Source organism: Mauremys mutica, chromosome 7 (genome assembly GCF_020497125.1).
Source record: "Mauremys mutica isolate MM-2020 ecotype Southern chromosome 7, ASM2049712v1, whole genome shotgun sequence".
Taxonomy (NCBI): Eukaryota; Metazoa; Chordata; order Testudines; family Geoemydidae; genus Mauremys; species Mauremys mutica.
Genome location: NC_059078.1, coordinates 19959809 through 19987661, shown reverse-complemented (window position 1 = coordinate 19987661; position 27853 = coordinate 19959809). Strand labels below are relative to the sequence as shown.

The 27853-nt window shown below is 44.3% G+C and overlaps 1 protein-coding gene across 3 annotated transcripts in view; it reads left to right on the top strand.

The window, feature by feature from the left end:
• Window positions 1-27853, top strand: part of SLC6A6 (solute carrier family 6 member 6) — a 237013-nt gene that overhangs the window by 188177 nt on the left and 20983 nt on the right. For all 3 annotated transcript variants that reach the window (XM_045025967.1, XM_045025968.1, XM_045025966.1), the window contains 7 exons: window positions 4210-4449; window positions 5140-5274; window positions 8131-8365; window positions 17144-17276; window positions 22225-22359; window positions 24451-24554; window positions 24670-24794. In XM_045025967.1, coding sequence (XP_044881902.1) covers window positions 4221-4449; window positions 5140-5274; window positions 8131-8365; window positions 17144-17276; window positions 22225-22359; window positions 24451-24554; window positions 24670-24794 — 1096 coding nt within the window. In that variant the 5' untranslated portion in view covers window positions 4210-4220. The remainder of the gene's footprint in view (window positions 1-4209; window positions 4450-5139; window positions 5275-8130; window positions 8366-17143; window positions 17277-22224; window positions 22360-24450; window positions 24555-24669; window positions 24795-27853) is intronic.

Here is a 27853-nt window from a genome sequence, read left to right as displayed (position 1 = left end):
CCCCATTAATGATACAGACAATGCCTTTCACTAAACAAACTCAGCTTTCTTGACTTTTGCTTGCCAAACAGAATGGCCCCGGCACCTCCCTTAGAGACGCCGTAGGCACTTCCTGTAACTGGGAGTGGCTGTGTAGCCACCAGTAGTTGGCAGCTAATGGGATAAAGTCCCACAGTCCCTGAAGGTAACATATGACATAGGCTAGAATTGTAGTCACAAGTGGCAGCTTAGTGTTAATTCCTGTGGCACTGATGGACAGTACGTGTCTGCCAGCCATAAACAGACACTGTATCTTAATGGACAATAGAGTAGAGACCTTGCCAACAATAGATGAATAGATTCATAGCAAAAAATGAAACGTTACAATGAGGGAAATAGAAGATCCAGAGCTGCGCATTGCACAGCTATCAGGTAAGCAATGTACTGTGCCTCACTATGCAGCTGGCTAAATGCTATAAAGGCCTTATAATTAGTTTCAAATCCTGCTGTCTTCTTCACTCAGTGAAATTCCTACTGATGGACTAAAAACTGAGTGTAGAGCTGAGGGTTTGTCACTGCGAGATTGCAGAAGAGCCAAGATCCATCATCAAGTTCCAAGTTATTTTGGATCAGAAAATAAAACTCAAGCCTTACATTTTCCAAAATGAGACACCCAAAACGAGTGGACAAGTAGAAAACACCAAATAAGGACACCCTTTAGAAAATGTAGTGCCATGTGTTACGAACTTAGAATCTCAAAAAACAGCAATTAGCACTTAGCCTGTAAGCCAGTAACTCGAACTACAGGACAGTCAACCATCTCATAGATAGATAGAATTTATAGAACTCAGCATGCAAAAAATTGGTTAGGTTTGCAAATTCTAAATGAAATTAACTTGCACTTTGGTTGAAATAAGACAACAACCGGTAAGGTTAGACTGGATTAGCAAACTCACTAAATAATTAAATAAAATAAGACCTCCATAGAGGAGCAGAAGCATTATCTCATTGCAGATCGTTGATCTGTTTAGTCAGGTATCTTGTCTCTAAAAGTGGCCACTTCCTGATGCTTCAGTGGAAGGTACCAAAAAAACACACACACCTCAAAACAAACAAACAAACGAAAAACCAAACCGTAATGGTTAATGATTATTAAGGCTGGGAATCGGTCAGGGAAGTCATGGATTTTGTGACTTTCCAGGACCTCCATGACTTCTACAGCTGGCAGGTGCAACTGAACCCAGGGCTGCCCAGCAGCAGCAGCGGCAGTCCCAGGCGATGGGGCTACCTCCCGCTTGTGGCGGCGGTCCCTGGTCGCTCCCTGCCAGCAGCAGCAGCGGGAGTCCCGGGCTGCCCCCCCCTCCCAGTACCAGCGGCAGGTGCCCCAGAGGCCCCCATTCCCTTCGAGCACCAGCAGGGACCCCGGAGCCCATCCAGCACCAACGGGCACCCCGGAGCCCCTCCCACCAACAACAGCGGGCGTACCAGAGGGCTCCCCCCCCCTCGACCAGCAGGTGCCTCAGAGCCCCCCACCATAGCACCAGCGGGAGCCCCAGAGCTCCCCCTCCAGCGCAGCGGCTGCACCCTGGAGCCCCCCAGAACACCCAAGATTTAGTCAGGGGTATATAGTACAAGTCATAGGTCATGGGGCCGTGAATTTTTGTTTATTGCCCATGACCTGTCCATGACTTTTACTAAAAATACCCATGATTAAATCTTAGCCTTAATGATTATCCAGCATCTTATCTTTCTCCTTCCCCAAGCTTCCCCTACTGTTCACTAGTATGTATATAATAACAGACCGTTCTCCTAGTGCAGGAGAATACCATAGTGATTAAGTAGTGGTAAAACAAACGGTTTGTGTTTTTAGCTGTCAGAGCGGTAGGGAGCTGTTGTTGCAGAGGGCCATCTTACAAGAACACTGGCCTTTCAAATGTTTAAGGCACTGGGGCTTGACTGGCCCAGGTTTGACTGGCTCAGAGATGCATGGTGTATGGAAAGGTTTTCATCTCTATAGATACATACGGATGCATGAATCTCAGAATCATGTTCCAATTAAAAACTTCTTGTAGAGCTAATGTCAACCCAAGCTTCTAAATCTGTTTACAGATCAGAAAGCAGCAAGGAAGTACTAGGCTTACGGCTATCAAATGGGATAATATGAAGCATGATTTTTATGACTGTGCACACATTATAACATGTACCAAGCAAGGAATGGCTGTGGCCTGGCATAAATTTGCTGGTTTGTTTGGGTCTGATGAAAATGTTTATTTTCAGCATCATAACAGTGTGTAAACGTAACAAGCCAGAGTCAGCTGAAGTCATTTGAGTTGCATGCAGAAGAAATTTGACCTAATGTCTGAATTTGGGTTTACCATTTACTTGCCAACACATTTTGATGAATGCATAATTTCAAATAGTCTAGCTGTAAAAAAAAAAAAAAAAGTAGTTATTCCTAAACTGTTTTAGTTAAGAACTCCTGGATAAAAAAGGCACTTGTATGTAAAATAATGTCATGGTTTATTATTTTCACATGGCAATTCATCATTTGCCCACTATTAAATTAGCTAGCCCCTGTGGTTGAATTTGCTTTTGGTTTTGCATCAGGGTCAGTCATGCCCTCGGATTTTTAATTAACTAACCAACCAACCCTCACACTAGGAAAATGTGTGATTTTATACGTGCATATAAGAAGTTAACTGAATATAAAAGTTATTTGCTTTTACTGATGCCAAGTGAAAGCAGTGTCGTGAAAATAGAATAAATTGAAGATGCTCTTTCAGATCCTATGGTCCGATTAGGAGAAATGGCTTCCCATTCCAGCTTGTTAAGGATAAACCATCACAATACTTTAGTCAGAGCCAGACTATGGCAGGCTGTAAATGATACAAGATTCTAGGAAGAATTAGGGCAGTGGCAAAGAGCAATGGATGTTACTTAAAAAATGTGAGAGTACTGTACACTCCAGCGGAAGACATCAGAGTGCAATATGTATTTCATTTGGACTTGCCCATTGAGAGGAGTTAAAGGGATTCAGAGATGCGTGCATCGAGTAAGCAGCAGCAACCTGAGAAACTCTGCCCCTATGGTTAAGGCGTAGTCAATGTCCAGACTCCAGAGAAACATTTTTCACACCGCAATAACAACAAGGACAATAAAAAGATTTTGCGGTCCGTTCAAAAGTGTCCGGCAGTCTGGATTTGGCCCGCAGTCAGCCTGTTAACTACCTCTGCCGTCGGGGGTGCTGAGGCTCAGCACCATCACTTACTGGTGCAGCATGCGTTCCCTGTACACCCGCTGCCTGCAGCTAGTCAGCACACAAGGACTGCACATCTTTTACACCTCCTAAATCTGGCAGCTGTCACCCTCTTAGAGCAGTGAGGCTCCAGTGCCAATGTACGCAGCCTCTCAGTGCTCATTGGCCTGATCCCATGCCCAGTGATGTCAGTGGGAGTCTTTGACTCAGTGGAGTGTTGGCAGGGGTGAAAGTAACTTAAGGGACTTACCGGTACGCAGGGCGGCTGGGGTCCTGAGCAAGGGGGGGGGCCTCTGGGCCCCGGAAAGGGCGGGGCCTTGGGCAGAAGGGGCGGAGCTGGGGCCAGACTCCCCCAGCCAGCCCTTCAGCACTGCCCGGCCCGTGCTGCCTGGGGCTCCAGGGGCGATTTAAAGGGCCCGGGGCTCCGGCTGCTGGCGCGGTAGCAGTAGCAGCGGCTGGGAGCCCCAGGCCCTTTAAATTGCTGCCAGAGCACCGGGCCCTTTAAATCGCTGCCGGAGCCCCATGGTAGCGGTAGCGGCGGCCGGGAGCCCTGGTGCACTGGTGGCGATTTAAAGGGCCAGAGGCTCCAGCTGCTGCCAGGAGCCCCGGGCCCTTTTAAATTGCTGGGTCCGGGGGAAGCTGCCCCTTTTGGCCCCCTCCCCCATCAGCGGTCCTGCCAGTGATGTGGGCTGTGTACTGGCTCTTACTGGTACGCCGTACCATACCGTACCGGCTTCCTTTCACCTCTGAGTGTTGGATCAAGCACAGGAAGTGTTTGCATCATGTTCCGACAAGGTCTTGCATAGGTAGAGACTTCTGTGTACTTTTTGAGGCCTATTTGTATCCTGGTCAGTAAAGAAAACGTGTGTGTTAGTAATGGGTGAGGGAACTTAGTTTGGTTAAAGAAGTTTTGTACGGTTGGAGTTCTCCCAATAATATCTGTTTAATACATTCATGCCATTTTTTCTCTTTAGAAACCAGAAACATGGCAACAAAGGAGAAGTTGCAGTGTTTGAAAGATTTTCACAAGGACATCCTCAAACCTTCCCCTGGCAAGAGCCCTGGGACACGCCCTGAGGACGAGGCAGAGGGGAAGCCACCTCAACGGGAGAAGTGGGCGAGTAAGATTGACTTTCTGCTGTCCGTGGCTGGTGGATTTATTGGTTTAGGCAATGTCTGGCGATTTCCGTATCTCTGCTATAAAAATGGCGGAGGTGAGTATTTTTCTCTCTCTCTCTCTAATTCCTTCTCATTCATCTATACATTCGTCCAACCATCCATCCTTCCAATACTGTAGCATTGGAGTGTCTCCCACATATTTAAAATCAAAATAACCATAACAATTTCTTTTCTCTTTCCCAACCTGTAGGAGAAATCGCTTGATTATTTCATAGTTAATATCCAAGCTCTGTTATGAAAATACCCAACAACCTTGAATTTTACTATTATTATAGTTGAACTTCACTTTTAACTTAAAAATAAATATAGACATTAATTATATGGATCCATATTCTCCGTGTAAATGTAGAATAACTCCAATTAATGGCGCTACTCCAAATTTATAGTGGTGCAACTAAGACAAGACTTGAACTGAACATTTCTTTTGGGTTTTAAAATAAAAATACTGCTTTAGCTTAAATGAAATGAAAGTAGAACTAATCCTCATCATCTTTATAGATGTTCACTTTAAAAAGGAATGAAAATGCCTTTTCACTTTGGTTTGTAACCATTCTATTTTTAATCTTTGAACAGGGGAAATAATCCCAGAAAAGTAAAATTGTTATATGTGTACAGAAGGGTATCAAATGTGTTGCCTTGTTACATATATCTACCGCAGCATGTGTATTATTCTTCATTTTAAATTCTCTTAATCTTTATTGTACATCATTGTGTTTTCTCTACAGGTGCATTTCTTATACCTTATTTCATTTTCCTGTTTGGGGGAGGTCTCCCTGTGTTTTTCCTGGAGGTGGCGCTAGGACAATATACCTCTGAAGGAGGAATTACATGCTGGGAAAAGATCTGCCCTATTTTCACTGGTTAGTTATTTTCCTGCCATATCACGGCAGAAGACACAGTTAATGAATGTAATGACATGTTACTTGGAAATTTTCAAAACAGCTCTGCTAGACGCACCGATGGCAGAAGGTGTTATTAATGGGTAATTTCCATTTCGGCAACCAGTCCTGCAAAGTGCGGAATGCTTTCAACTCCCATTTTTTCAACACCAAGGCCCCGGTTCATCAAAGCCCTTAAACATGTGCCTAACATTGCCACTGTGGGGTTTATGCGTAAATTGAACTGCCTTGCTACATAAGGATGGGATTGCTTAGCACTGTGAATGTGTTTAAGTGCTTTGCTGAAGCACTGAATACACTATGGGGGAAGTTCACCCCTGGGCAGAGGGCCACCACCAGGCGTATACACCACTTAAGCTGCACTTAAATCCTCAGATATTAGGGCCTGATCCTAGAAAGGGACTCCCGTTGATTTCAGTTGTCTTTGGATCAGGTCTCTAAGGTACACCCTTGATGTGATTTATTGCTTAAAAAACAGGGGGGCAAGTGTATTCCCTTCATGTCCATCAGAGCTGCTATTTGTTGTAATAGCTGACTATAGGATATTGGTTCCTGGAAAGGAGAAATCACAGTATTAATTTTTGTTGCTGTCGTCTTGTTAACTGACAGAAGTGCCAATAAATAAGAAAGAAATTGCATGTTGTGCTCTAACTAGGCCCACAGCAAGAGGCTGTGCAATCTGTGAGAAAGAGAGAGGGCATTTCACATTATGTTGCAGAGAGTTGGAGAAGGTAGTGTTCCCTTGAAATACTAGGGGATCAGAATCTTTTCCATAGTCTGATATCCTTTTGCTAAAGTCCCTTTCCAAATATTATCCCGGACTGGAAACCAAACTCTTTTTGCCATGCAAAACCTTGCCATTGGCGTCACAGTTATATTACATGCACAGCGGGAACGTGAATGGCTTTCTGTGGAAAGATCCTGGCATAGAGCTTTTGCAATAATTAGATCAGACTGTGAAAAACAACTCTGATTGCTCCATATTATTATTAAAGGGCATTTGCCGACAAATGAAGAAACACTTGCCGTTCACAAGAATCGTGCTAAGGCCACTCTGAAATTTAATGGGAATATCAAATTAAAAGCAGGTTACCACCATCCTTTAGAACCCCTACCTGCATCCCACGCATTGACTGGCTTCGGAGAGACACTGGGAAATGAACTGATTTGTTAGAATTAACCCCCATTAATTATGAGTGATTACACTGGATAGATAGAGATGCACTACTTTCCTTTTCAAAATGTAAGTGGGAATGGGCACCTTAAATTGACTTAGGCCTTGATTCTGCCACCCTTACTGATCCTGAGCAGTATCTTACTCCTTGGGCAGGTCTACACTAAGAATGGGGGTCGAACTAGGGTACGCAAATTCAGCTACGTGAATAGCGTAGCTGAATTCGAACTACCCTAGTTCGAACTACGTACCCGTCCAGACGCCGCGGAACCGAACTCCGCGGCTCCAAGGTCGACTCTGCTAACTCCAGCTGCCGAGGTGGAGTACCGGAGTTCGAACTAGCGCTTCCGGAGTTCGAACTATCGCGTCTAGATCAGACGCGATAGTTCGAACTCCGGAAAGTCGAACTCACCGCGTCGACCCGCGCGGTAAGTGTAGACTAGCCCCTTGAAATGAATGGAACTACCCAAATAAGTAAGATCGTATCCAATGGGCCAAATTCTCAGCTGTTATACTGAAGTCAGTGGAATTATCCTGATTTACACTCCTTTCTTTTCTCCCCCTCCATGCTCTTGGTTTAAATAAAAATCACCTTGGTATCCCTGGAGAAGGAAATGTATGGTTCTAATAATATGGCTAAGTGAATGTTCTGACTGAACTGTAGAATAGATAGTACACTCTATGCAGGCACGGGGAAGGGGTTGCACTCAGCACAAAATTCTTGGCTGTGGAGAATCACATTGCAATATGGTTTAAGGCTGTGCAGTATAAGGCAGATCTGCCAGGTGTTGACACAGTATATCAGTAAGCACCTTTCATATAAACCTATTTATTTAATGTAATTAATTCATTCATTTTACAAACTATTGTAAGTCATTGTTGGGAAAACAGTTTTTCTCACTCCCATTCCTAAATAGCTTCAGAAAGCCCTTCAAGATTCTAAATACTAGTGGTCAGAAGGTATCAGAAGAAGGATCTATATGCAGGCCTTTTGTTTCTTACTTTAAACAAAGAGACTGGTTCTCCTCTGACACAGAGGTATAAATCAGAAGTAATGCCAGTGAGATTACAGTGGTGTGAGAGGAGTCAGACCCACGGAATAGTTTCGGAATTTAATTCTGCCAGAGCTGCATTCCATCACCTCCTTGATTGCCATTTTAAGTTGTGGAGGACGTGGCCTTATCTGCCCATGACCCTGTGTTTAAAAACAAACAAGGGACATTTTTTATTGTCAAGTATTGATAGCAGAGTTAAACATTGATATCATTAGCAATAACAAGCACAAGCAGCAGACTTTCTTTGCAAAAGAGAAATGGGTGCAGAGACTACGGCTTTCACTTCACTCGCTTTGGAATTTTTAAACTCGTCTTATTTTGCAAATCCACTGAACCTTCTGCCCAAGGATCTCATTAATACCACTGCAACTGCTGGTGCTAGTGAGAATCAGTGACAGTAGCTTGATTATGCTTTAGTTGCATGTGCTGTTTAATGGGATTCAGTTTCCAATGGAGGTATATCCTACACCAGGATTTAAAGCCACAGTATTAAAAAATAACTTTAAATGTCTGAGATTTCATAGTGTTGGAACGATAAGTGACCAGTATGTATGTGTTTTATTTATTTATTTATTTATTTTGTATTAGGAATCGGTTATGCTTCCATAGTGATTGTGTCCCTTCTGAATGTGTACTACATCGTCATCCTGGCTTGGGGAGTGTACTATCTGTTCCAGTCATTTCAGAGCGTCCTACCTTGGTCACTTTGTGGTCAGAAGTGGAACACACCTACTTGCGTGGAAGACACTCTCAGGAAGAACAAAACACTCTGGTTGTCACTGAACATTACGAACTTCACTTCGCCCGTCACAGAGTTTTGGGAGTAAGAACATGCATAATTACTTTTTAGAGCGCTTTATTTAAAGGACAGAAATCATAAATGCAAATAGCTTCTTCTATTGAAACTCCATGGGGAATTTTGGATAAGGGAAAATGAATAGATCTAGGTAGGAGGCCTTGCTTATAGCCTGGCTGAATAATTGATGGCCAGCAATTAGAGAAGGTGCACTGGTGCTGACCCCAAAGTGTAGACAACAGCAAGCCAGGGTGCTGAATCAGGGTTATACCCAAGCATAGATAAGGCCATAGTGTCACCTTCTTATAGGGTGACCAGATGTCCGGATGTTATAGGGACAGTCCCAGTATTAGGAGCTTTTTCTTATATAGGCACCTATTACTCCCCAACCCCGTCCCCATTTTTCACACTTGTTATCTGGTCACCCTACCTTCTTAATGCCAAACGCTATGTGCAGCACTGATCCTGGCCAGTCCTTAGTGTTGTCCCATCCAAGGACTAACAAGACCCAACTGTTCTAGCTTCTGAGATCTTAGCCTAAGGTGGTCTGGCTGCAAAAACCCAACCTCAAAACAAAAATCCAGCCTCAGAAACTACTTTTAAAGTAACGTTAAGGATCTGATTTGAACCCACAAAAGCAAGTGAAAGCAAAAACTTGTGCTAACAGTATTGTCTTAATTCTTGTGGTACTTGGGTATTGCTGCACACATGAGGGTAAATTCAGACCTATTGTAAGGGCTGCAATGCCATGGATTTCACTAAATCCATTGATTTGACCTATGGCATAGGAGATAGCTCAGTCTTCTCAGATCCTTGCGAAAAAAAGGACAATGATCAGAGTTAATGGATAATGAACAGCCTGGGTTTTCAATCATACATTTAGGCCTGGTTTACACTGTGGGGGGGAGATCGACCTAAGATATGAAGTTGACGTATCTTAGGTCAACTTACCTCGCATCCTCACGGTGCGGGGTCAACTCTCCACCGCTCCCCCGTCAACGCCGCTTCCTCCTCTCACCGTGGTGGAGTATAGGAGTCGATGGCAGAGCAATCGGGGATTGATTTATCGCGTCTACACTAGACGCGATAATCCCCGATAGATTCATCACTACTCACCAATCTGGCGGGTAGTATAGATGTACCCTAAATTGTAAAAACAACGAGGAGTCTGAAGAAGTGGGTTTTTTTTCCCACGAAAGCTTATGCCCTAATAAATCTGTTAGTCTTTAAGGTGCCACCGGACTCCTTATTGTTTTTGTGGATACAGACTTAACATGGCTACCCCTCTGATACTTGGTACATTTAATTGTGATTTTCTTTGCTTCTGGAGAGAAGTGAACTTCTAAATATTACATTAAACCTCTTATTTTTCATTGAAGGGTGTAGGAATGGGAGAGGAGGCACAAAGGCCCAGATCCGCAAGGGTATTTAGGCACCTAATTTAGATGCCTAAATACCATTGTGTATCTGGGCCAAAAGATATTCATATGTAGTGTATATAAATGCATAGGTTCACCCAATAGAGTACAGCAAGTCTCCCCAAACCTGTCTTGGTTTGAAAGGATTTTGGTTATGTTTTCTATGGTGAAAAATACCCATTCATCTCTAGGGTGTGATTCTCTACATCAGACATCAGTTTGGAACACTTCATTTACAAGTACCTTGAGAATAGGAGTTTACAATGGAAACAACGACAGACCATTAATTATGGTTTTGTGAGCACAGCTGTTGTTGCCTTTCTCCCTCCCTTCCTTGTTAATACACTTTCTAAATGTATAACAAATCACTTACTAACCTGGCGAAGATGGCCAGCCATTAACGTGGCAAAGAAAACTGGCAGAGATATTCAACACTGCCCGTTATTGTACTTTTCTATGATCATTTGTCTTGCACCAGTCTACTGTGTAATCTTGAAGAAGATCTTGCTTTTTGCCAGATACCTGGAGTTTGTCAGGCTTAAGCTTCTGGTCACAGTTTCTCCTGCGTTTCACATTATAAATTCTGTTTTGCACAATCTGATTCCTGAATGGAGAGGCACCTCTGCAAACAGTGTATTTGCACAGGCATCAAACATTTGCAGAATAAAAGGGAATACAAAGAAGATCTGTGTGATGTAAGACCCCCCCCCCATGAGCAGATTCAGAGATTATTTACTTGCTTGGCTTGCCCTGGTGCTTTATTATTAAGTGTAGCATTTGCTTCGATCCCAGGTTGACTTCTTCAGGCCACTTAAATTCCAGTTTGACTCCTTGAATCAACTCGAACACCGTTCTGTATTTTATAAATAAACATAAGCTAGTTGCCACACCAGAAATGACATCCATGCTGCAAATATTTGGCAGGTGTTACGTTTGGAAAACGAATCCTAGAACTGTGCTGAAACTTGTAACCCAAGAGCTGCAGATGAGCCGGTAATGTAGAGTAGGTCTTGGTCCATCAGATGACTGGTGTAACTCACAGAGTGCATCCTGTATTACCAATGTTTTCAGTGTGTCATTAGCACTGAGTTTCTGCGCTACATGACAGTTACTTTCCCAGTTCTGATTTCCTGGGTGGTGGACTGGTCCCTCTAAAGATATGGGGAGTTGAAATGATTTGCTAGACCAGGGGTCGGCAACCTGTGGCACGCGTGCAGCATGCAGCTGCATGCCATTAAAAATCCTGCACGGCCCGGCCCATTCTTCTCCGCCCTCCGCCTCCCCCACCCCTCCCGCGGGGGTAGGGGCCAGAAGTTTGGTCCTGCTGGCTCCCCGGCCTCTTCCCGCAGTGTGCTGGGTTCCTCCTCCTCTCCGTCCCTCCCTCCCTGCCGGCTGATCAGCTGATGGTCCTTGTGAGGGATGGGGTGGGGGAGGAGCGGAGTCAGCTCACTGCTCCTGGCAGAGGCAGAGAAGAAGCGGGGGCAGGGCCTTGGAGAAGGGGGGGTGGAATCAAGGCATATCCCCTCCAGCCCCCTGCTGTGAGCACCCCACGACCCCAGCCCACACCCCCAGCCCTCTGCCCTGCCCCCCCTCCCACACCCAGCCCTCTGCCCTAAGCCCTGGAGCCCCGCACCCCCCCAGGCCCCTGTCCTGAGCCCTGTACCCCCCTCACACCCACCCAGCCCTCTACGTGACTCCTTCACACCCACACCCCAGACCCCAGTCCTGACTCTGGCATCCCACACATACCCAGGCCCCTCACACACCATGCCCTGACACCTGCACCACCCTCACATGCCCCCAGCCCTGTTTCCTGACTCTTACACCCCCCCCACATCCCCAGTCCCCCCTACACCCTATGCACCCCCTGCATCCTGACTCTTGCACCCCCCCACATCCCCACTCCCACCCTGAGCACCAAACGGGAGCTCCTGCACCCCCCACACCCACTCCCACATTCCCACATGCACCCCTCACACCAAATGGGAGCTGCCCAGGTAAGCGCTCCACACCCAAACCTCCTGCCCCAACCCTGAGCCCCCTCCCTCATTCTAGCTCCTGGCCAGACCCTACACCCCAACCCCCAGCCTGCTCCTTCACCCCCAGCCCTGTGCTCAGTGCACTCCCACCCTCAGCTCAGTGCAGAGAGAGAGAGGAAGAGAATGGGCCAGAATTACCCACTGTATGTGGGCAGGGCCGGGACCCCAGACCAGCAGCGGGCTTAGTGGCTCTGGCAGCCAGGATCCCGGCTGGCAGGAGCTGGCGGATGGAACCCTGAGCGGCAGCGGGCTGAGCCGCTCAGCCCACTGCCGATCTGGGGTCCCTGTCGCTGTTCCCGCACAGCCTGGGTCTGGGGTTCTGGCTGCCGGTCCCTTGCCAGCCGGGGTCCCAGCTGCAGGCCCTGCTCAGTCCGCTGCTGGCCTAGGTGAACAGAACCCCAGACCAGCAGCGGGCTGAGCGGGCCGTTGGCCTAAGATCAACATTTTAATTTAATTTTAAATTAAGCTTCTTAAACATTTTGAAAACCTTGTTTATTTTACAATACAACACTAGTTTAGTTATATAATATATAGACTTATAGAGAGAGACGTTCTAAAAAACATTAAAGTGTATTACCGGCACGTGAAACCTTAAATTAAAGTGAATAAATGAAGACTCGGCACACCACTTGTGAAAGGTTGCTGACCCCTGTGCTAGACAGACATTCCTCATCAAGAAGTCAAAGACCAACTGGAACAGGACAAAATGCAATCTTCTAATGGGGATAAGAAATCAGACTAAAGAGTTCTTGCAAACATCTAAGCATGAAGAAAGATTCCCTGTATCTTGTGCACTGTCTTCTCCTTACCTCTATCTTCCTCAGCTCTGTTAAGCGTATGCTGTCTCACTTTTACATAAGAAACACAATAATATAACCGTGGCCAGTTAACAATAATTTGTGTTGTCAATCTTACTGGTCTTGGTGGACTCTTTGGGCCTGACCAATTGGGACTTCCAACAGTGCACTATTGGGACTTCAACAGTGCTTCCCCTTGTGCACCACCATGCCCCCCATATACACACTTTTGGAGCCTTAACACACGGAAGTGATGTATTTTGCACATGCAGAGTCTAGCATCCTTGTGGCCAGGGCTGCCCAAGGAGGGGGCAAGTGGGGCAATTTGCCCCGGGCCCCGCAGGGGCCACGCAAGCAGCGGTCCAGGTCTTCAGTGACATTTTGGTGGTGGGGGGCCCTTCAGTCGCTCTACGTCTTTGGCAGCACTGAAGGGCCCCCCGCCATCGAAATGCCGCTGAAGACCTGGACCACCGCCGGGGGAGTACAAGCGCTGCAGCTCCCCCGCTTTGCCCCAGCCCCCTGAATCCTCTGGGCGGCCCTGCTTGTGGCCCCAAAGTGTGTGCAAATGCTAGTTGTACGTGCAATACGTGATTCTGAAAATAAAGCCCTTTTCCTTAGGAGCCAGTCAGCTAGGAAACTTGTTGCCCATGGGACATTTATGTTTGCCACTCAGTGCTCAAGTATTAACAGTCATACAAAAAGCCCACAATGCTTGGAGAAGAGACTATTATCCTGCGACTGAAGGAATCCACACTGTTTTGTGGTACAGTTAATATCTATTTAATTTTTTGTTTCTGAAACAAAATGCCCTTTTCAAGCTGGGAAACGGATGTGGTTATCTTCATCACTAGTGCGTGGTAAAACTGACACCACACTGATATAATTGGCCCAACTGATACATTAGCCTCTTCATGCTGAATGACGTGTGCCCCTTCCCTGTCCTGCTGGACATACAGTGGAGCCTGACATTTCAGTTAATCTGAATTAACATTCTGTGAAAATCACATGCTTACTTGAGCAGCAGTAAAAGGGGTTAAGCAAATCTGGCTTTATCTCAGGAGACTTACATCTTGCTATCATGTGCTTTAGGTCTTATTTCTTCAGATTTTCTTTTAAAGTTCTGAATTTTAAAGTCTTACAAATGCAGTAATGCAAAAGGGGTGAGAATTATGGGACAGCTCCCATTAAACAAGAGCTCTGATTGTCTGATGCTGACCAAATGTTTATAAATGGCTGGTAATCAGCAGACCTTGTTCATCCAAATCCAAGAAAGCCTGTCACATGTTCCTGGCATGTAACCCCGAGGAAAGCAAAACAAAACTAAACAAAATCCGACTTAGTCTTATGTGCCCTTGGAGGCAAATAAGATTTATGAAATTGCTTCTTTCATAGTATTCCCTTTAGAGAGTTCCTTGTACACCTGATTATAGTTCTAGTTGTTATTGCTCGTTCTGTGTTAAAAAGCACTTCCTCTCTCTTGGTATGAAATGTCCTGATGGCATTCATGTGATTAATTTTCATGAGACACCCTTCAAGGATTGCCTAACTCCGCTCATTCTATTTTTGTGCACATTCTGGAACCAGTTACAACTCCTGTTTTTACATTCTCCGTGTTATTAGTCCATACTGCCTCTATGAAAAAAAGCCCAAGAATCCATGTTTGATATTTGTCCCACTGAATATATATATATATATATATATATATATATACACGACAGAACACATCATGCAGGCTTGATAATGGAGGTTTGTCCATATCACCAAGCTGTTGTGCAATACAGTTCTTACTCCACCTAGGAATGAAATTATAAAGGTGTTACAGATGCAGACTGAAGTGCTTCTGCTACAGAAATATGTTGGTTTTGGTTGCCTGACAAAACTTAATGCAAACACTGTAGTGGTGTGTCCTGAATTGGCTCCATGGTATTCTACCTTTGCAGGGTAGGGTGGCTGAAGACAGCAAAGGAGCACATCAAACAGTGCACTTTACTAGTCCAATATAAAAGAAAAACCTACCTGGCTCCTAGCAGATGCTGTTCTCTTCCATACAATGTGAGCCCAGAATCCTGGGTCACATTCTAGGTAAGGTGGCCATCTGCTTTTGAATCTATAAGAGAAAAACAAAGAGTGGATCACGAAACATGCCACATACAGTCTTAGCCACATACATTCACAGATCTCCCGTTTCCGAAAGGAAAAAGGCTATTCAGTGTTTTCTTGCCCCAAGCCATGTTGGCTGCTTATTAGCATGTTATTCCAAACTGCCTTTTAGCTTAGAAAGTTAGGCTCCATTTTCTTCTCCCACATACACACACCGGGCCTGATCCTGCTGCTGCTGACTCCAGTGAGTAAGGACTCACTCATAGGAGCAAGGACTGTAGAATTATACAATTGTTTGTTCCATTAGTCTTTTTCCACAGCACCAAATACACTCAAAAAATGTTTAAAAAATGTAAAGCATTTAGTTCTGAGAACACACACACACACTCACGCTCAAATTATCATAACAATTTTGCAAGCTATTATTAAAAAAAGGCAACCATTTTGGGCCTTCTAAACTGGTCAGTTTCTTTTTATTATCAAAAATTTATAGCACTTTTAGGTCACTGGTTTTATTTATTGTTATTGTTTTTTCCATTGGTAACAAAAAAGCTTGATAGACCTGGGGTGGTGGGAGAGGGGGTGAGGGTGGGGGTGAAGCTTAGTGCATCGGATTGTTATGATCTTGCAGGGTTTGGTAAATGTTTTTATCCTGACAAAAATCTGTTTACACTAAACTTGTGTACCTCATCTGCATGTGCAGACACACTGACCTGGTGTGCCCCTTGCACTCCTGATAGTGGGTAACGGTTGGCTGCTGACTTTCATCATTGGGCAAAAAACAAAACTCAGCGGCATTCTTCCATTGAACAAATTAGTCTGTGGACAATGTCCTGCAGTTCCAACACTTTCATTGACTACAGTGAAAGTCTTGCATGACGAGTTCAGGACATGGCTCACTGATTTTAGCAGTTTTGCTTAAGTAAGGAATTAGTAACAAAAACTGAATCAGGACTTCAGGATTTGGTCCTTTATTGCAGGCAATGAGTAAAGGTGTGACACAGCCTATTCACGTTAGAGAAAGTAGAAGCAGCAAAGAATCCTGTGGCACCTTATAGACTAACAGACGTTTTGCAGCATGAGCTTTCGTGGGTGAATACCCACTTCTTCGGATGACTGCTTGCATCCGAAGAAGTGGGTATTCACCCACGAAAGCTCATGCTGCAAAACGTCTGTTAGTCTATAAGGTGCCACAGGATTCTTTGCTGCTTCTACAGAACCAGACTAACACGGCTACCCCTCTGATACTTGACACGTTAGAGAAAGTGACGAACATGCCATTTGGAGTGTGTACATTGCCAGAGAAAGGAAAGGAAGAAGTTTTATTTCGATATTTGTTCTTACCCATGGAAATTGACAAAAGAAAGAAGTTAATAAAAACTTGTTTTTATGAACCTAGCAATTCTGATGCTCATGTCTTTGCCTCCCCAGTAGAAATCTGTGTTTATTTTCTAAGTTGAATAACTAAATAAAGTTTATCAAATATCCTTGGTCACCTAAACAAGGACCTACTTGTGATGACATTGACTACTGTTGGCACTCATCAGTAATGTTTGCATGCATCTGAGCCAAGATAAAGGGAACAGAAATTGTAACAAATCCAGGCTCTGCACCCCAAACCAAACTCCTTAATGTGTTAACTTGACACACTGTTGTCTCTGATCTCTATAATGATAGTCACGATAACAGACTGAAAAGAAAACACTGATGTATTGTGGCCTGTTTGAATAAGTCTGTGTCAGACATTATGGGTGATATTGACATACAAGTACACTGTGGCTTCAAGGCTGTTTTGATAAAGATGCCAGCAGAGCGGTGGTTCTCAAAGCCGGTCCGCCACTTGTTCAGGGAAAGCCCCTGGCGGACCGGGCTGGTTTGTTTACCTGCTGCGTCCGCAGGTTTGGCCGATTGCAGCTCCCACTGGCCGCGGTTCACTGCTTCAGGCCAATGGGGGCTGTGGGAAGCGGCGGCCAGCACATCCCTCGGCCCGCGCTGCTTCCCGCAACCCCCATTGGCCTGGAACGGTGAACCGCGGCCAGTAGGAGCCGTGATCGGCCGAACCTGCGGACGCGGTGTGGACTGGCTTTGAGAACCACTGCAGTAGAGGTCTGGCTTCTATCTCCATGAAGAACAATTATAGCAAATAACTTCAACACTTGCAACATACTTATATGATCATTAGCTTCTAAAAGGAGCCTTGGTCAAGATGCTGTATAGTATGTGGGTCAGACGAATCCTACAGACAGCAGACATACCCAGGGCTTAATCCTGCAAACCTTTAGTCATATGAGTAATGCTGAGTTAGGCAAGTACATGTTCATAAGCTTGCAATTTTAAAGTGCAACCAGTCCAGTCATTGCCATAAGTAATGTGTGTAAACTTGCAGAGCTTATAAAAAACTAACTGCTTTGTTGCATCTTTGTCTTGCTTCTGTTCCTTTCACGCATTAAGGCGCAACGTGCTGAGCTTGTCTACGGGGATTGAAGATGTCGGTGTTCTCAAGTGGGATCTAGCCCTGTGTCTTCTCTTTGTCTGGGTGATATGTTTCTTCTGCATTTGGAAAGGTGTCAAGTCTACTGGGAAAGTAAGTGCTCTGTCTGCCCCTTTACGATCACTCCCTTAGAAAAGTCAGCAGTACAGTGAATACTAGGCTGTGTCTTTTGTCAATAAATAGCGACAGCTTCCGTGCAAAAAATGTATTTTCACACTGAGTAAGAGATGAACTTGACTGGTGTTGGAGGGCAGTGGCCAGTGCCATAGTACAGAATGCCTCTGAACCAAGCGGATGTTAATGGAATGGCATCAAGAATCATATAAAGACAACTCAGGAAGCCTTTTAAACACCGCCATTTAAGACAGTGGAATCTAGCCAGTGCTACCTGTACTGGTGAAGGTGCCTCAGGCTTTACTGAGCGGTACACTACTTGCCTCTTCCCACATAATAATAATAGTTATACTATGGTGTGCTTCTATGACATGTCATCCACAGAGCCACCTTCAGTCCTGGCGCAGTGCCACTGGAATCAGTGGATCCACAGTGGGGATAAACTGAAGTCACTGAGAGGGATAGCTCAGTGGTTTGAGCATTGGCCTGCTAAACCTAGCGTTGAGAGTTCAGTCCTTGAGGGGGCCACTTTGGGATGTGGGGAAAAAATCAGTACTTTATCCTGCTAGTGAAGGCAGGGGGCTGGACTCAGTGACCTTTCAGGGTCCCTTCCAGCTCTATGAGATTGTTATAACTAATAATAATAACTGCTGGATGCTTAGCGCTTTTGGAAAATCTGCCCACTTATTTAGGTGCCCAAAGACAGATTTAGGAGCCTAACTTTAAGCACTCATTTATTTAATGAAAACGCTCGTCCTAAAACAGCAGCACCGTCTTCTTCGCCAGGGTCATTGTCCCAGGGCTGCTCTGACACTCAGATCGATGCCCTGTTTATGCAGTCATTTCGAGTGTGCCTCTCACTGAAGGGCCTGTTTGGCGTATTGAGCTCAGGGCTAAGTTCAACGACATTGATATCTACATTCTATATTTTAGATGCCTGCTGAAGGCCACAGTAGTTAAACATTCACAGACTCCAGACCCTTGGGTGCTCTGAGGTTTTCGTTGAATGGGACCCATCTGTGGTTCTTCACCTCCCCCCCACGCCCTTACCACCGCACTCCATAACCACGCCATTCCATATGGTAATAATTAGACAGCATCTGAACCTCATTCCACTCCAGTAGCGTGCCAGGAACAAAGTACAGAAGTTTCCACACTGTCGATTAACGACGCGATGTCTGGTATTTATTTCCTCTTTAAATATATGGCAGTGGTTCTGTACCATCATTTCTCTCTTCCTTTGACTTTATCGTAGGGCCTCATTAAAAACATGGTGCCTTATCCTTCTGGTCTCCTGCCAGTTTTAGGTCCAAAGAGCAGTTTCCACACCTCTGAATCTGTGCTGACCGAAGATGGTTGTATTCCCTATTGTCACTGGTTGGTATGACCTGTTGAGTTGGCTTGTCAAGGGTCATGATGAAAGTGAGCATAGTAATCTCCCCAGCAATAGTAGAATGGAAACACATACTTCCTGAGTACCTTTTGTGATCGTGATGGCTGTTTGATTCACACCACAGTTCAGACAGCACCAAAAGATTTTCCAAGCTGCTTATTGTGTACAAAAAACAAACCCTCGCTATAATGCACCAGTATAAACAAAATCAGCGAGGGTGTATGCTAGTCTGAGAAGGTCAAAGGGCTGCAGTGACTTGAAAAATTCAGAGGTTTGCTGGGAACTTCCACGGGTTTTCCAATGCATAACTCAACAGCTGAATATCTATTTGGTGGGTATGTTTTCTTGTGCATCCCAAACTCCCATAGACTTGAGATGCACAACAAATGCAAGACTGGACTCTGAAATGTTCCCTCTGCTGTTGTATTTCTGCACCAGGGAATTAATGCTGAACCTTTTGAAGTTAAAAAAGCAAAAAGGAATGGTTAAAAAATATCAAATAGTCAAGTTTGTTCTGGAAACAGAACTTAATCAGAATTTACTATCTGTCCCTCCATTGTGTTTTGAGGACACAAGGCCTGGCCAAAAGTCCATTGAAGGCTATGGAAAGACTCCCATTGAAGTCAGTGGAAAGATTTCTGTTGACTTCACTGGCTTTGGATCAGGCTAAAGCAAAATGAAGAACTCTAATGTAGGCCTGGAGTTATTGGATGAGTGATTAGCCCATAGTTTAATTTTATAGATCATTTTTTACACACTTAACTGCTTTCCAATGTACGAATAACTTCCTGAAGGGGAAAAAATAAATCTTTAAAAAAAATCTTGTTGCAATATATTGAACAAAAGAAACAGTCACGAAAAATAATAGCCCAGTGTTTTGAGGACATTTTGTATAGAGTGCTGGAGCCTAAAAATTCCTTCAATCGTGCAGGGAGTTTCCTGCCCCGCAGAGGGGAAGTCCATTGTGTAACACTGAGTTCCTGTGACTGCAGACACGGCCTTGTTATTAGAGAGCAGGGATTTTTATGGGTCAAGATTATATAAAAAGGGATCATACAGGACAAAAAGTAAATAACTTTTTGAAAGTTTTTTAGATGAAACTAGGCTAATGTATAATCCATATTATTTATCAATGAAAAATATTACTGAGTTCCAAGAGGAAAAGGAAGAAAACCCATATGCATGAAAAGGGTTTCTTTGAATTTTATCCGTCTGGCTACCTGAGTTATTATATCAATGCCGGCTTTGATTTCTCCTGGTTACTCTCCTAGGACACACTTAAAAGACACGTGGATGCATCTCAGGAGCTTTTCCCTGATGAAACTAAATTTTGAAAAACAAAAATGTACTTTTAAATAAGGCAGCAGCGCTGTAATTACCTGGCAGAAACGTCTGACTCCATTGAAAGAAAGGAAGAAACCAATCCTTTTTGGAAGGCAGAGATTGCCTGCAACAGAGTGCTAGTGCTTGTCTGCCCAGGTAAATTGATCAGCATAGCTGTTCTGAAATAACTATTCTGTAATAGTTGTTCCCGAATAGCTCCCTGTGTGGACACGCTATTTTAGCATAAAAGTGATTTTATTCAGGAATAATTACTCCATTCACAAAGCAGAGTAATTATGGAATAAAGTCCCTTTTATTTTAGAACAGAGTAGAACGTGGGTTATTATGGAAGAGCTATGCCAGTAAGCTTCCCCGCCTCTAGGCAAGCCCTCAGCCTTATGTTCTGAAGATAGTGCCCACAAGGTTTGGGTGATTCAGTCTTTAGTTCTTAACTATTGTATCGTACTCTGTCTCTCCAGCATTCCCAAAGCCTTTCAGCTGGATTCCTTTTTATTTTTGAGAAGTGCCTCTAAAATCCATACAGGTGATAGCAGTATTCTCAGACAGAACAAGCCTGCAAAGCCTTCAGTGCTCATGGACTTCACTGGTCCCTGCATGTAACCTTGTGTATATCTAAGCTGCCTCCCTGTTAGCAAGGTACATGGCAACACCTGTATCATGAGAGAGAGGTGTATATTGGCCTGATAGATTAGCAGTAGCACAGTGCATAGCAGTATAGGAGATTCAACTCTGGGTGCGGGGCTGGCAGCTGGGACCCCAGAGCTCGGGGGGGAGAAGGGGGCGACAGCCAGGACTCTGAATGCAGGGCTGGCAGCCAGGACCCTGCGTAAAACCTGGGGGTGCTGCAGCATGCCCTGCATCCCCAGTTCCTGTGCCTGTAACACCTTTCATACATTCAGGCTCCCAGTAGTTAGATGAATAGGTAGAAAATGCTTTAATTGCTCCCCAGAACCTGTCAGAGGCAGTGGGTTAGGGGAGTGGTTGGAGCAGGTGTCTGGGAAGTTCATTTTGTGGTTCTGCTCTAATAATAAGAGACATACCAATCTCTGAGAACTGGAAGGGACCTTGAAAGGTCGTTGAGTCCAGCCCCCTGCCTTCACTAGCAGGACCAAGTACTGATTTTTGCTCCAGATTCCTAAGTGGCCTCCTCAAGGATTCAACTCACAACCCTGGGTTTAGCAAGCTAATGCTCAAACCACTGAGCTATCTCCCCCCCTTGGGTAAGTCTCTCTAGGCCCCACCATGCCTATCTGAAAAATAATTCTTACCTACCTTACAAGAGGACTAAATTCACTTATTTTTGTAAAGTACTTGGAGATCCTCCACCGGAAGGTTCAAAAGAAGCTTGACATAACTCATTAGTGACCCTTTGCAGTGGAGGCTGTTACTCTTCACTGCCAAAGGTGAGCCTGTGATAAGAGAAGGTGGCAGGGGGCAAAGAGAAAATTTTGACTAGTGCGAACAGTCAGCAGAAAAGGCCTTTGTAGCTGTAGGCTGCTGGCTGGCAGGACTAATGCTCACTCAAGTGGGTTCAGGCCCTTCCTTCAGGGCATAGCTTATTCTTCAGACAAATAACTCATTAACACCAAAACACAGCCTGATCTCAGCCTGCTTCCAGGGTTCAGAGGCCTTCCCCCTTGCTGCTCCAGGGCCCACCACAGGAGCCTTCCTGCTGCTCCTTCCCTCAACAGTACTTCTTTAGCCCTTTTATAGGAATCACTTGACCCCTTCCCAGCTGGGTCGGACAAGCCCCTCTCCAAGGCATGAACAGCTCCCTTAAAGACAAGCACTACCTCCAAACAGAGCAGGGCACTTCAGGCCCTGTGGTCCTCAAAGGGGCAGACCACCCTGTTCCAGCATCATCTTTGCCTGGAGATGTAGACAGCTACTTCCTGGAGACAAGTCAGACCAGACTGTTACCTTTGAATAGACTGAAGATTGGAGGAACTTAAGGCACCAGTTGAACACTACAAGCCAAGAGGACAGTTGAGAGTGGAAGAGAGGATTAACTAAAAACGTGCTTAAACAACCAGAAACTCAAATCTGAGCCTCATGAAATGTCAGGGGGATTTGAATTCAGATCCCTGGATCTCTGTCAGTTTTGGTTCTAGGTCGAAAGGACACTAGTTATATATTTTGTTTCTAAACTAATTGTCAAGGACTATACATATTGTCACTTTGTTTTGGCAGGTTGTGTACTTCACTGCTACATTCCCATTCGTCATGCTTATTGTGCTGTTAATCCGTGGTGTCACCCTGCCTGGAGCTGCAGAGGGCATCAAATTTTACCTTTACCCTGATGTATCACGGTTAGCAGATCCACAGGTATGGGACCACTAAGTAGGATCAGGGAGACTTCCTGTGCTCTGAAACAAGAGGGACATTTAGAGGTGGGTGGTGGTGCAACGGCGGGAGATTTTTTCCCATGATCTTTATCAATCCAAATATAGCATGGACATTAAAACTGGGTTGTATTTTTCCATTGTATCTGGTTGAAAAGGTCATTGTTAAATGTGTTAATGCATCTTTCCATGTGTGTATTTTTGTGTCAAAGGACTCTGAGGCTGTAGACTCTGTCCAGTTATAGAATCTCAGCTTTCTTGTTGGTATTAGGCTCTGGACAAGGTAAGGGAGATACATTTTTTTTAGGAGGATAGTCTTTAGTTTCGAAGGGAATCGAAAGGAGAGAAATATGAGCGTGGCAGATGGCACACCAAGGAGCAATTGTGAGTATCTGTTTCACTCTGCCACCACCTCTCAGAAGCAGGACATTGGGGAGAGAAGTGAACAGAGTAGTGGAAAAATGAAAACCATTGCAAACACGTGAGAAATCTGTTTTCTCATGCAAACACATGAGAGAATGCATGGAAGATGACTGCTTAGCACTGGGTAGGAGAAGTTGTGTTTTTTTTTCTCTACAAGCTACAACTGGAAAAGGAAAAAACTATTCATTTCCATGGTACTGGTATAGCAATGTGTGAAAGTCTGACCGCTAGCTCTTTGGTGATCACATGAGAAATGCAAAACTCTCTAACCAACAGCAAAAAACAAATGCAAATGGTAACAGTGACTTTTTTAAAGTGATGGACGTAGGCATGATAGGGTGAAAATGCCTTTCTTTGTTGTTTCTTTTCTAATGATTATCTAGTAAAAAGTCAAAATACCAAGGGAATTTGGGCCTTGTAAGAAAGCAGGTAAAGTGTCCTTGAAAGAGAATATCTTCTGTCTGTGTGTTCCATTCTATGCATCCAAAGAAGTGAGCTGTAGCCCACGAAAGCTTATGCTGAAATAAATTTGTTAGTCTCTAAGGTGCCACAAATACTCCTGTTCTTTTAGCCAAATGTGACAGTCTCTGTGATCTTGCCTTCATTACACCAGCCATTCAGACACGCATCTACCTCCTTCACTGGTAGCATGTAATTGTTATGAGTTATTAGCCATAAGCTTCATGCCCTAAAATGTGATGACTGACAACACAGGAAAGATTCAGATTCTGTTTAACTCCCAGGCCCCCTCTTCCATGATGGCATAGCTCCCTCCAGAGTTAAGCTATCGTGGACTCCCCATTGAAAGGGCTCATCTTCTTTCACCAGGAGATCCCTGTGGTATTTTCAGGTGGATGAGGCTGACAATGGTAGGAGAGCTGCTGCTTTCCCCCCATTCAGACCTCCTGGATGATTCCCCCGGTATTAGTAGAGAGAAGTACATGGCCATGGATGGTCAGGAATAGATGGAGGGGTTACCACAAATGTATTAAGCTGGAGATTCTCACTGTAATGATACTGTGTATTGCATGTTACTGTACTAATACCTGATGGGTCATGAACTGAGGTTAGTAATGGTGTTATTGATGTTAAAGAAATGCATTGTGTTATGGTTGTGTCCCCTTTGCACCTGCAGTGTTTGTCCTTGTGCCACCGCTGGTTGAAAGGTATGGTTGGGGCAGCAACATGAGGCCATTTGGAAAAGTGTCAGTCAGGGTGTTCGTGTTTGCAGTCCAGTGACTCTGTAGGCTGGTTCTAACCGAACCGCATCAGATACAAGTGTATACAGGACTTTACAGCTGCCTCTGTGTTGTCCATTCCCTTGGGAAAGCATTGATTGTTGTGTAGTAAGGAAAGGATCCGTTGAATGGCAGACAAACTAGAATTATAGACCACCTTTCAGGCAGGGTTGTTTGAATTGCTGACAGAGCTGTGAAGTTTTCAAGCGGACTCTGATGCTAATGATTTATTTCCCCCTACAATGTGGTCATTTTAAAATGAGATGCTCTCTTTTTCTCCTCCTTTGCCCCAATATCTATCTCAGTGGAAGCAATTTTTGTTATTGCATAGCCTGACTGACTGACTGACTGTGATGCACGTTGCTATGGGGATTGCCTTCATTAATGATGCTTTCTTCCATCTTTTCTTTTAGGTCTGGATAGATGCCGGGACACAGATCTTCTTCTCGTATGCAATCTGCTTAGGAGCAATGACATCCCTGGGAAGCTACAACAAGTATAAATACAACTGTTACAGGCAAGTTTCTAACCAAGGGGGTTTAGTGTCTTAGCTAAATGATGTAAATAAGTAGGGACAATGGGTTAAATTTTTTTTTTGAATTAACTTGCTCCATGACATATGTGTGACTTAGGGACTGTTTGCTGCTGGGATGCCTGAACAGTGGTACCAGTTTTGTGTCTGGCTTCGCAATTTTTTCCGTCCTGGGCTTCATGGCACAAGAGCAAGGGGTGAACATTGCTGATGTGGCAGAGTCAGGTACGATGGTATTGGTGGCAGTGGTGGTGGGCACTGCCACCTAGTGTGTGAGCAAAGTACTGCGGACTAAATCAGCCAAACAAAATAAAATGAAAGACAAAAAGAATTCCCACAAGCATCAGAAAAATGATTAAATGCGCACGTTAGTCTGGTTTTCTTTTAGAACTGCAGTGGGTAGCTGATTAACATAGGACTTACTTTAACCTTGATTAGTGTGGCAGTTTGAACACATTTTTCCAAAGTGCGTTAATAAAGTTTAGCTCAGATTAGTTAAAAGGACCACACACATTGTTGTCTCAAGTCCAGACATGTCAATCCCTTTTGGACGTCTACACCAACCCTCTTGTTACTGTAGCTGTGATTGCCCACCGGTGAGAGATGCCGTAGGAATAAAGACTGGCACTTCCAATGGGACATATGGGAACTGGATGCCCAAATCTCATTGAAAGGCAAAGGCAGTTGGACACCTAAACCCCATAGGCTTCTTTGGAAAAATCCCTTCCACTATGACACCAACTCTTGCAACTTTATACATTTGACTCTAGCTCCAAGGTGAAGCTGATACTCGTTGTGCAATGTCCAGTCTTAAACTGTTTACAGAGACATATTTTCCCCTTGTTTTGCATGTAATTATTCCCATTACCATTCAGCTATACACATGTAGCAGAGAGAGGGTACATCCAGCTTGTGAATATACACTGAACAAGGTAGCCTACATCTTTCCCCTGGACATACTTTATAGGACTTGTGGGCAGGAGTGGTACTTTTAGGCTGTCATAATGATGGTGAACAATTATACCAGGCTAGATCAGTATTGCCAACCCCAAGTGTTCAAAAATCATAGTCAAGCCCCCAAAATCTTGAGATTGGCTTAAAAATCATGAGATTTAAAAGAATAATAGCACATTTTGGGTGCTTTTTCTTTTCCTTCTGATTTTTTCAGCCTTTAGGGTTCACTTTTTCACTGTAAGGTCATATTTTTCAGCTATTTTTTTGTCAGCAAGGAGACTAGAAACTTACTTTATTTTTTTTAAATAAAAGCTGAGATTCTCTTGTAATTACATTGACTCCTGGAGCTGGATCTTTAAGAATCACAAAGACTCATTATGAAATTACAGCTGTTGAGAACACTGCTAGATTCTCAGTTAGTGTAAATCAGCATAGCTCTGTTGAAATCAATGGAGCAAATGCCATTTTACATCACCTGAGGATCTGGCCCATAAATTTTGCTCAGATACTGCTTTACTTGCATACAGGAACAAACTAAGGGAATAATTCTGGTGAATACACCCTAAGCAGCTCAGCACTCATTTCAGATGAGTTCTAAGAATTTTTGTATATTTGGCACTTTTTCTATTCAGATTCCAAATTTACTGTAATTGACCCAAAATAAAAAAGCATAATCCATTGCTAAATGGGCACCTTTGTCCATGATATTTGATATTTTTTAAAGTGGCACCACTGATCAGTTTTAGACACTGGACTTCAATCCTTTATTTTGGTGACCCTTTTAGTTTGTGTGATTTCAACACACGTTGGTGGCGGCCACAAGCTGTAGCCATCTGATGGCTATTCAATGGATTACACAGTCTATACCTGTGGTGGTTTTAGGCTAATTTCTAATGGACAGGTAGCCAAATCGCAATCAGCCGCCATCGAAACTGGTACCAGTTGGTGTACTTGTTGCCATTCTCAGCCAAGAGGCCAAGAATTGACTAAAGCTGGGAGTGTGCGCTACCCCGCTCATTCCTAAGAGGTGTTTCCGTCAGTTCTTGGTAGTGGCACATTGGCAGGAGTGGTGGGGGAAGCTTGTACTGCTGCTGCCTGTACTCTGCCTGTTCTGTGTCAAAGAGGAGACTTCATTTTCTAGTGCGGGCAACCTGAAACCGTTTACCAGCAAGGAGAAATTGAAATAGATTTTTTTTTAACCCAGATATATTCCCACTCCCATCTTTTTTTTTAATCCTTATTTTGCCAGTATGCAAATCCAGGCCTATTCTTCCAGGTAGGAAAAAGAGAGAGGGAACAATGAGCGTCTGCAACTTGATTTTGCGGCTTGGCAGAGGAAGTTGTGTATTGAGCAACCAGACGATTCCTCCGTTCTGTAGCCTTCCACGTGCCTTACTCACACCTGTGGTTCCATTGACTTCAGTGGATTAGTCTTGTGATTTGGGCACAATCTAGTTCACTCACGGCAGAACCCCAGCAGCACTCTGTTGCTTAATTACACCTCTGCCAAATTTACCCCTTATGTAAAGGTTTTGAGCTGAATTCTCCCTTGGTAGGATATGAGTAGTGAAGAGCTGAAGACAATGGGAGTTACTCGTAGCTTTCACTGGGCAAAGTGGACTCATTGATTTCAATGGAGTTACACAAGGACTGAATTTGGTCTGTCTCCATCCCACATCCCTCACTCCAGATTGGGAAACTGCCTGATTTTTTAAAGTTCATTTTTCTCCTTTATTTTTCCCATAAGATTACATAAAATAAAAAGCCAAAAGCATTGTTGCTTTTTTTTTTTTTTTTTTACCCTAAGAAATGCAATGTGGGAACAAAGGAAGCACAGTGAGGCCTGGCTAATCTGTGCTGGATTTGTCTGCGTGCCTGGCTGGATGAAAGATATATTGCATGTACAGTATGTACTAGTGATAAAGCCATTGCAAGGCTTCCTTTGTTTTAACGCCGTTTGCAAACTGATTCAGATTAACCAGGTCTGACTATCATGTCTGTCAGCTGATGGAGAAGGTGTGGCCTCTATATGTTGTATTAAAGAGTCCTGTGGCACCTTATAGACTAACAGACGTATTGGAGCATGAGCTTTCGTGGGTGAATACCCACTTCGTCACATGCCTGCGATGAAGTGGGTATTCACCCACGAAAGCTCATGCTCCAATACGTCTGTTAGTCTATAAGGTGCCACAGGACTCTTTGTTGCTTTTACAGATCCAGACTTACACAGCTACCCCTCTGATATTTTGTATTGTTGCAATCTACCAGCCACAGTTCCTTCTGCTGACTGGATACAATTCTAGCCTTAATATTTCATTTAATCAGCAAGT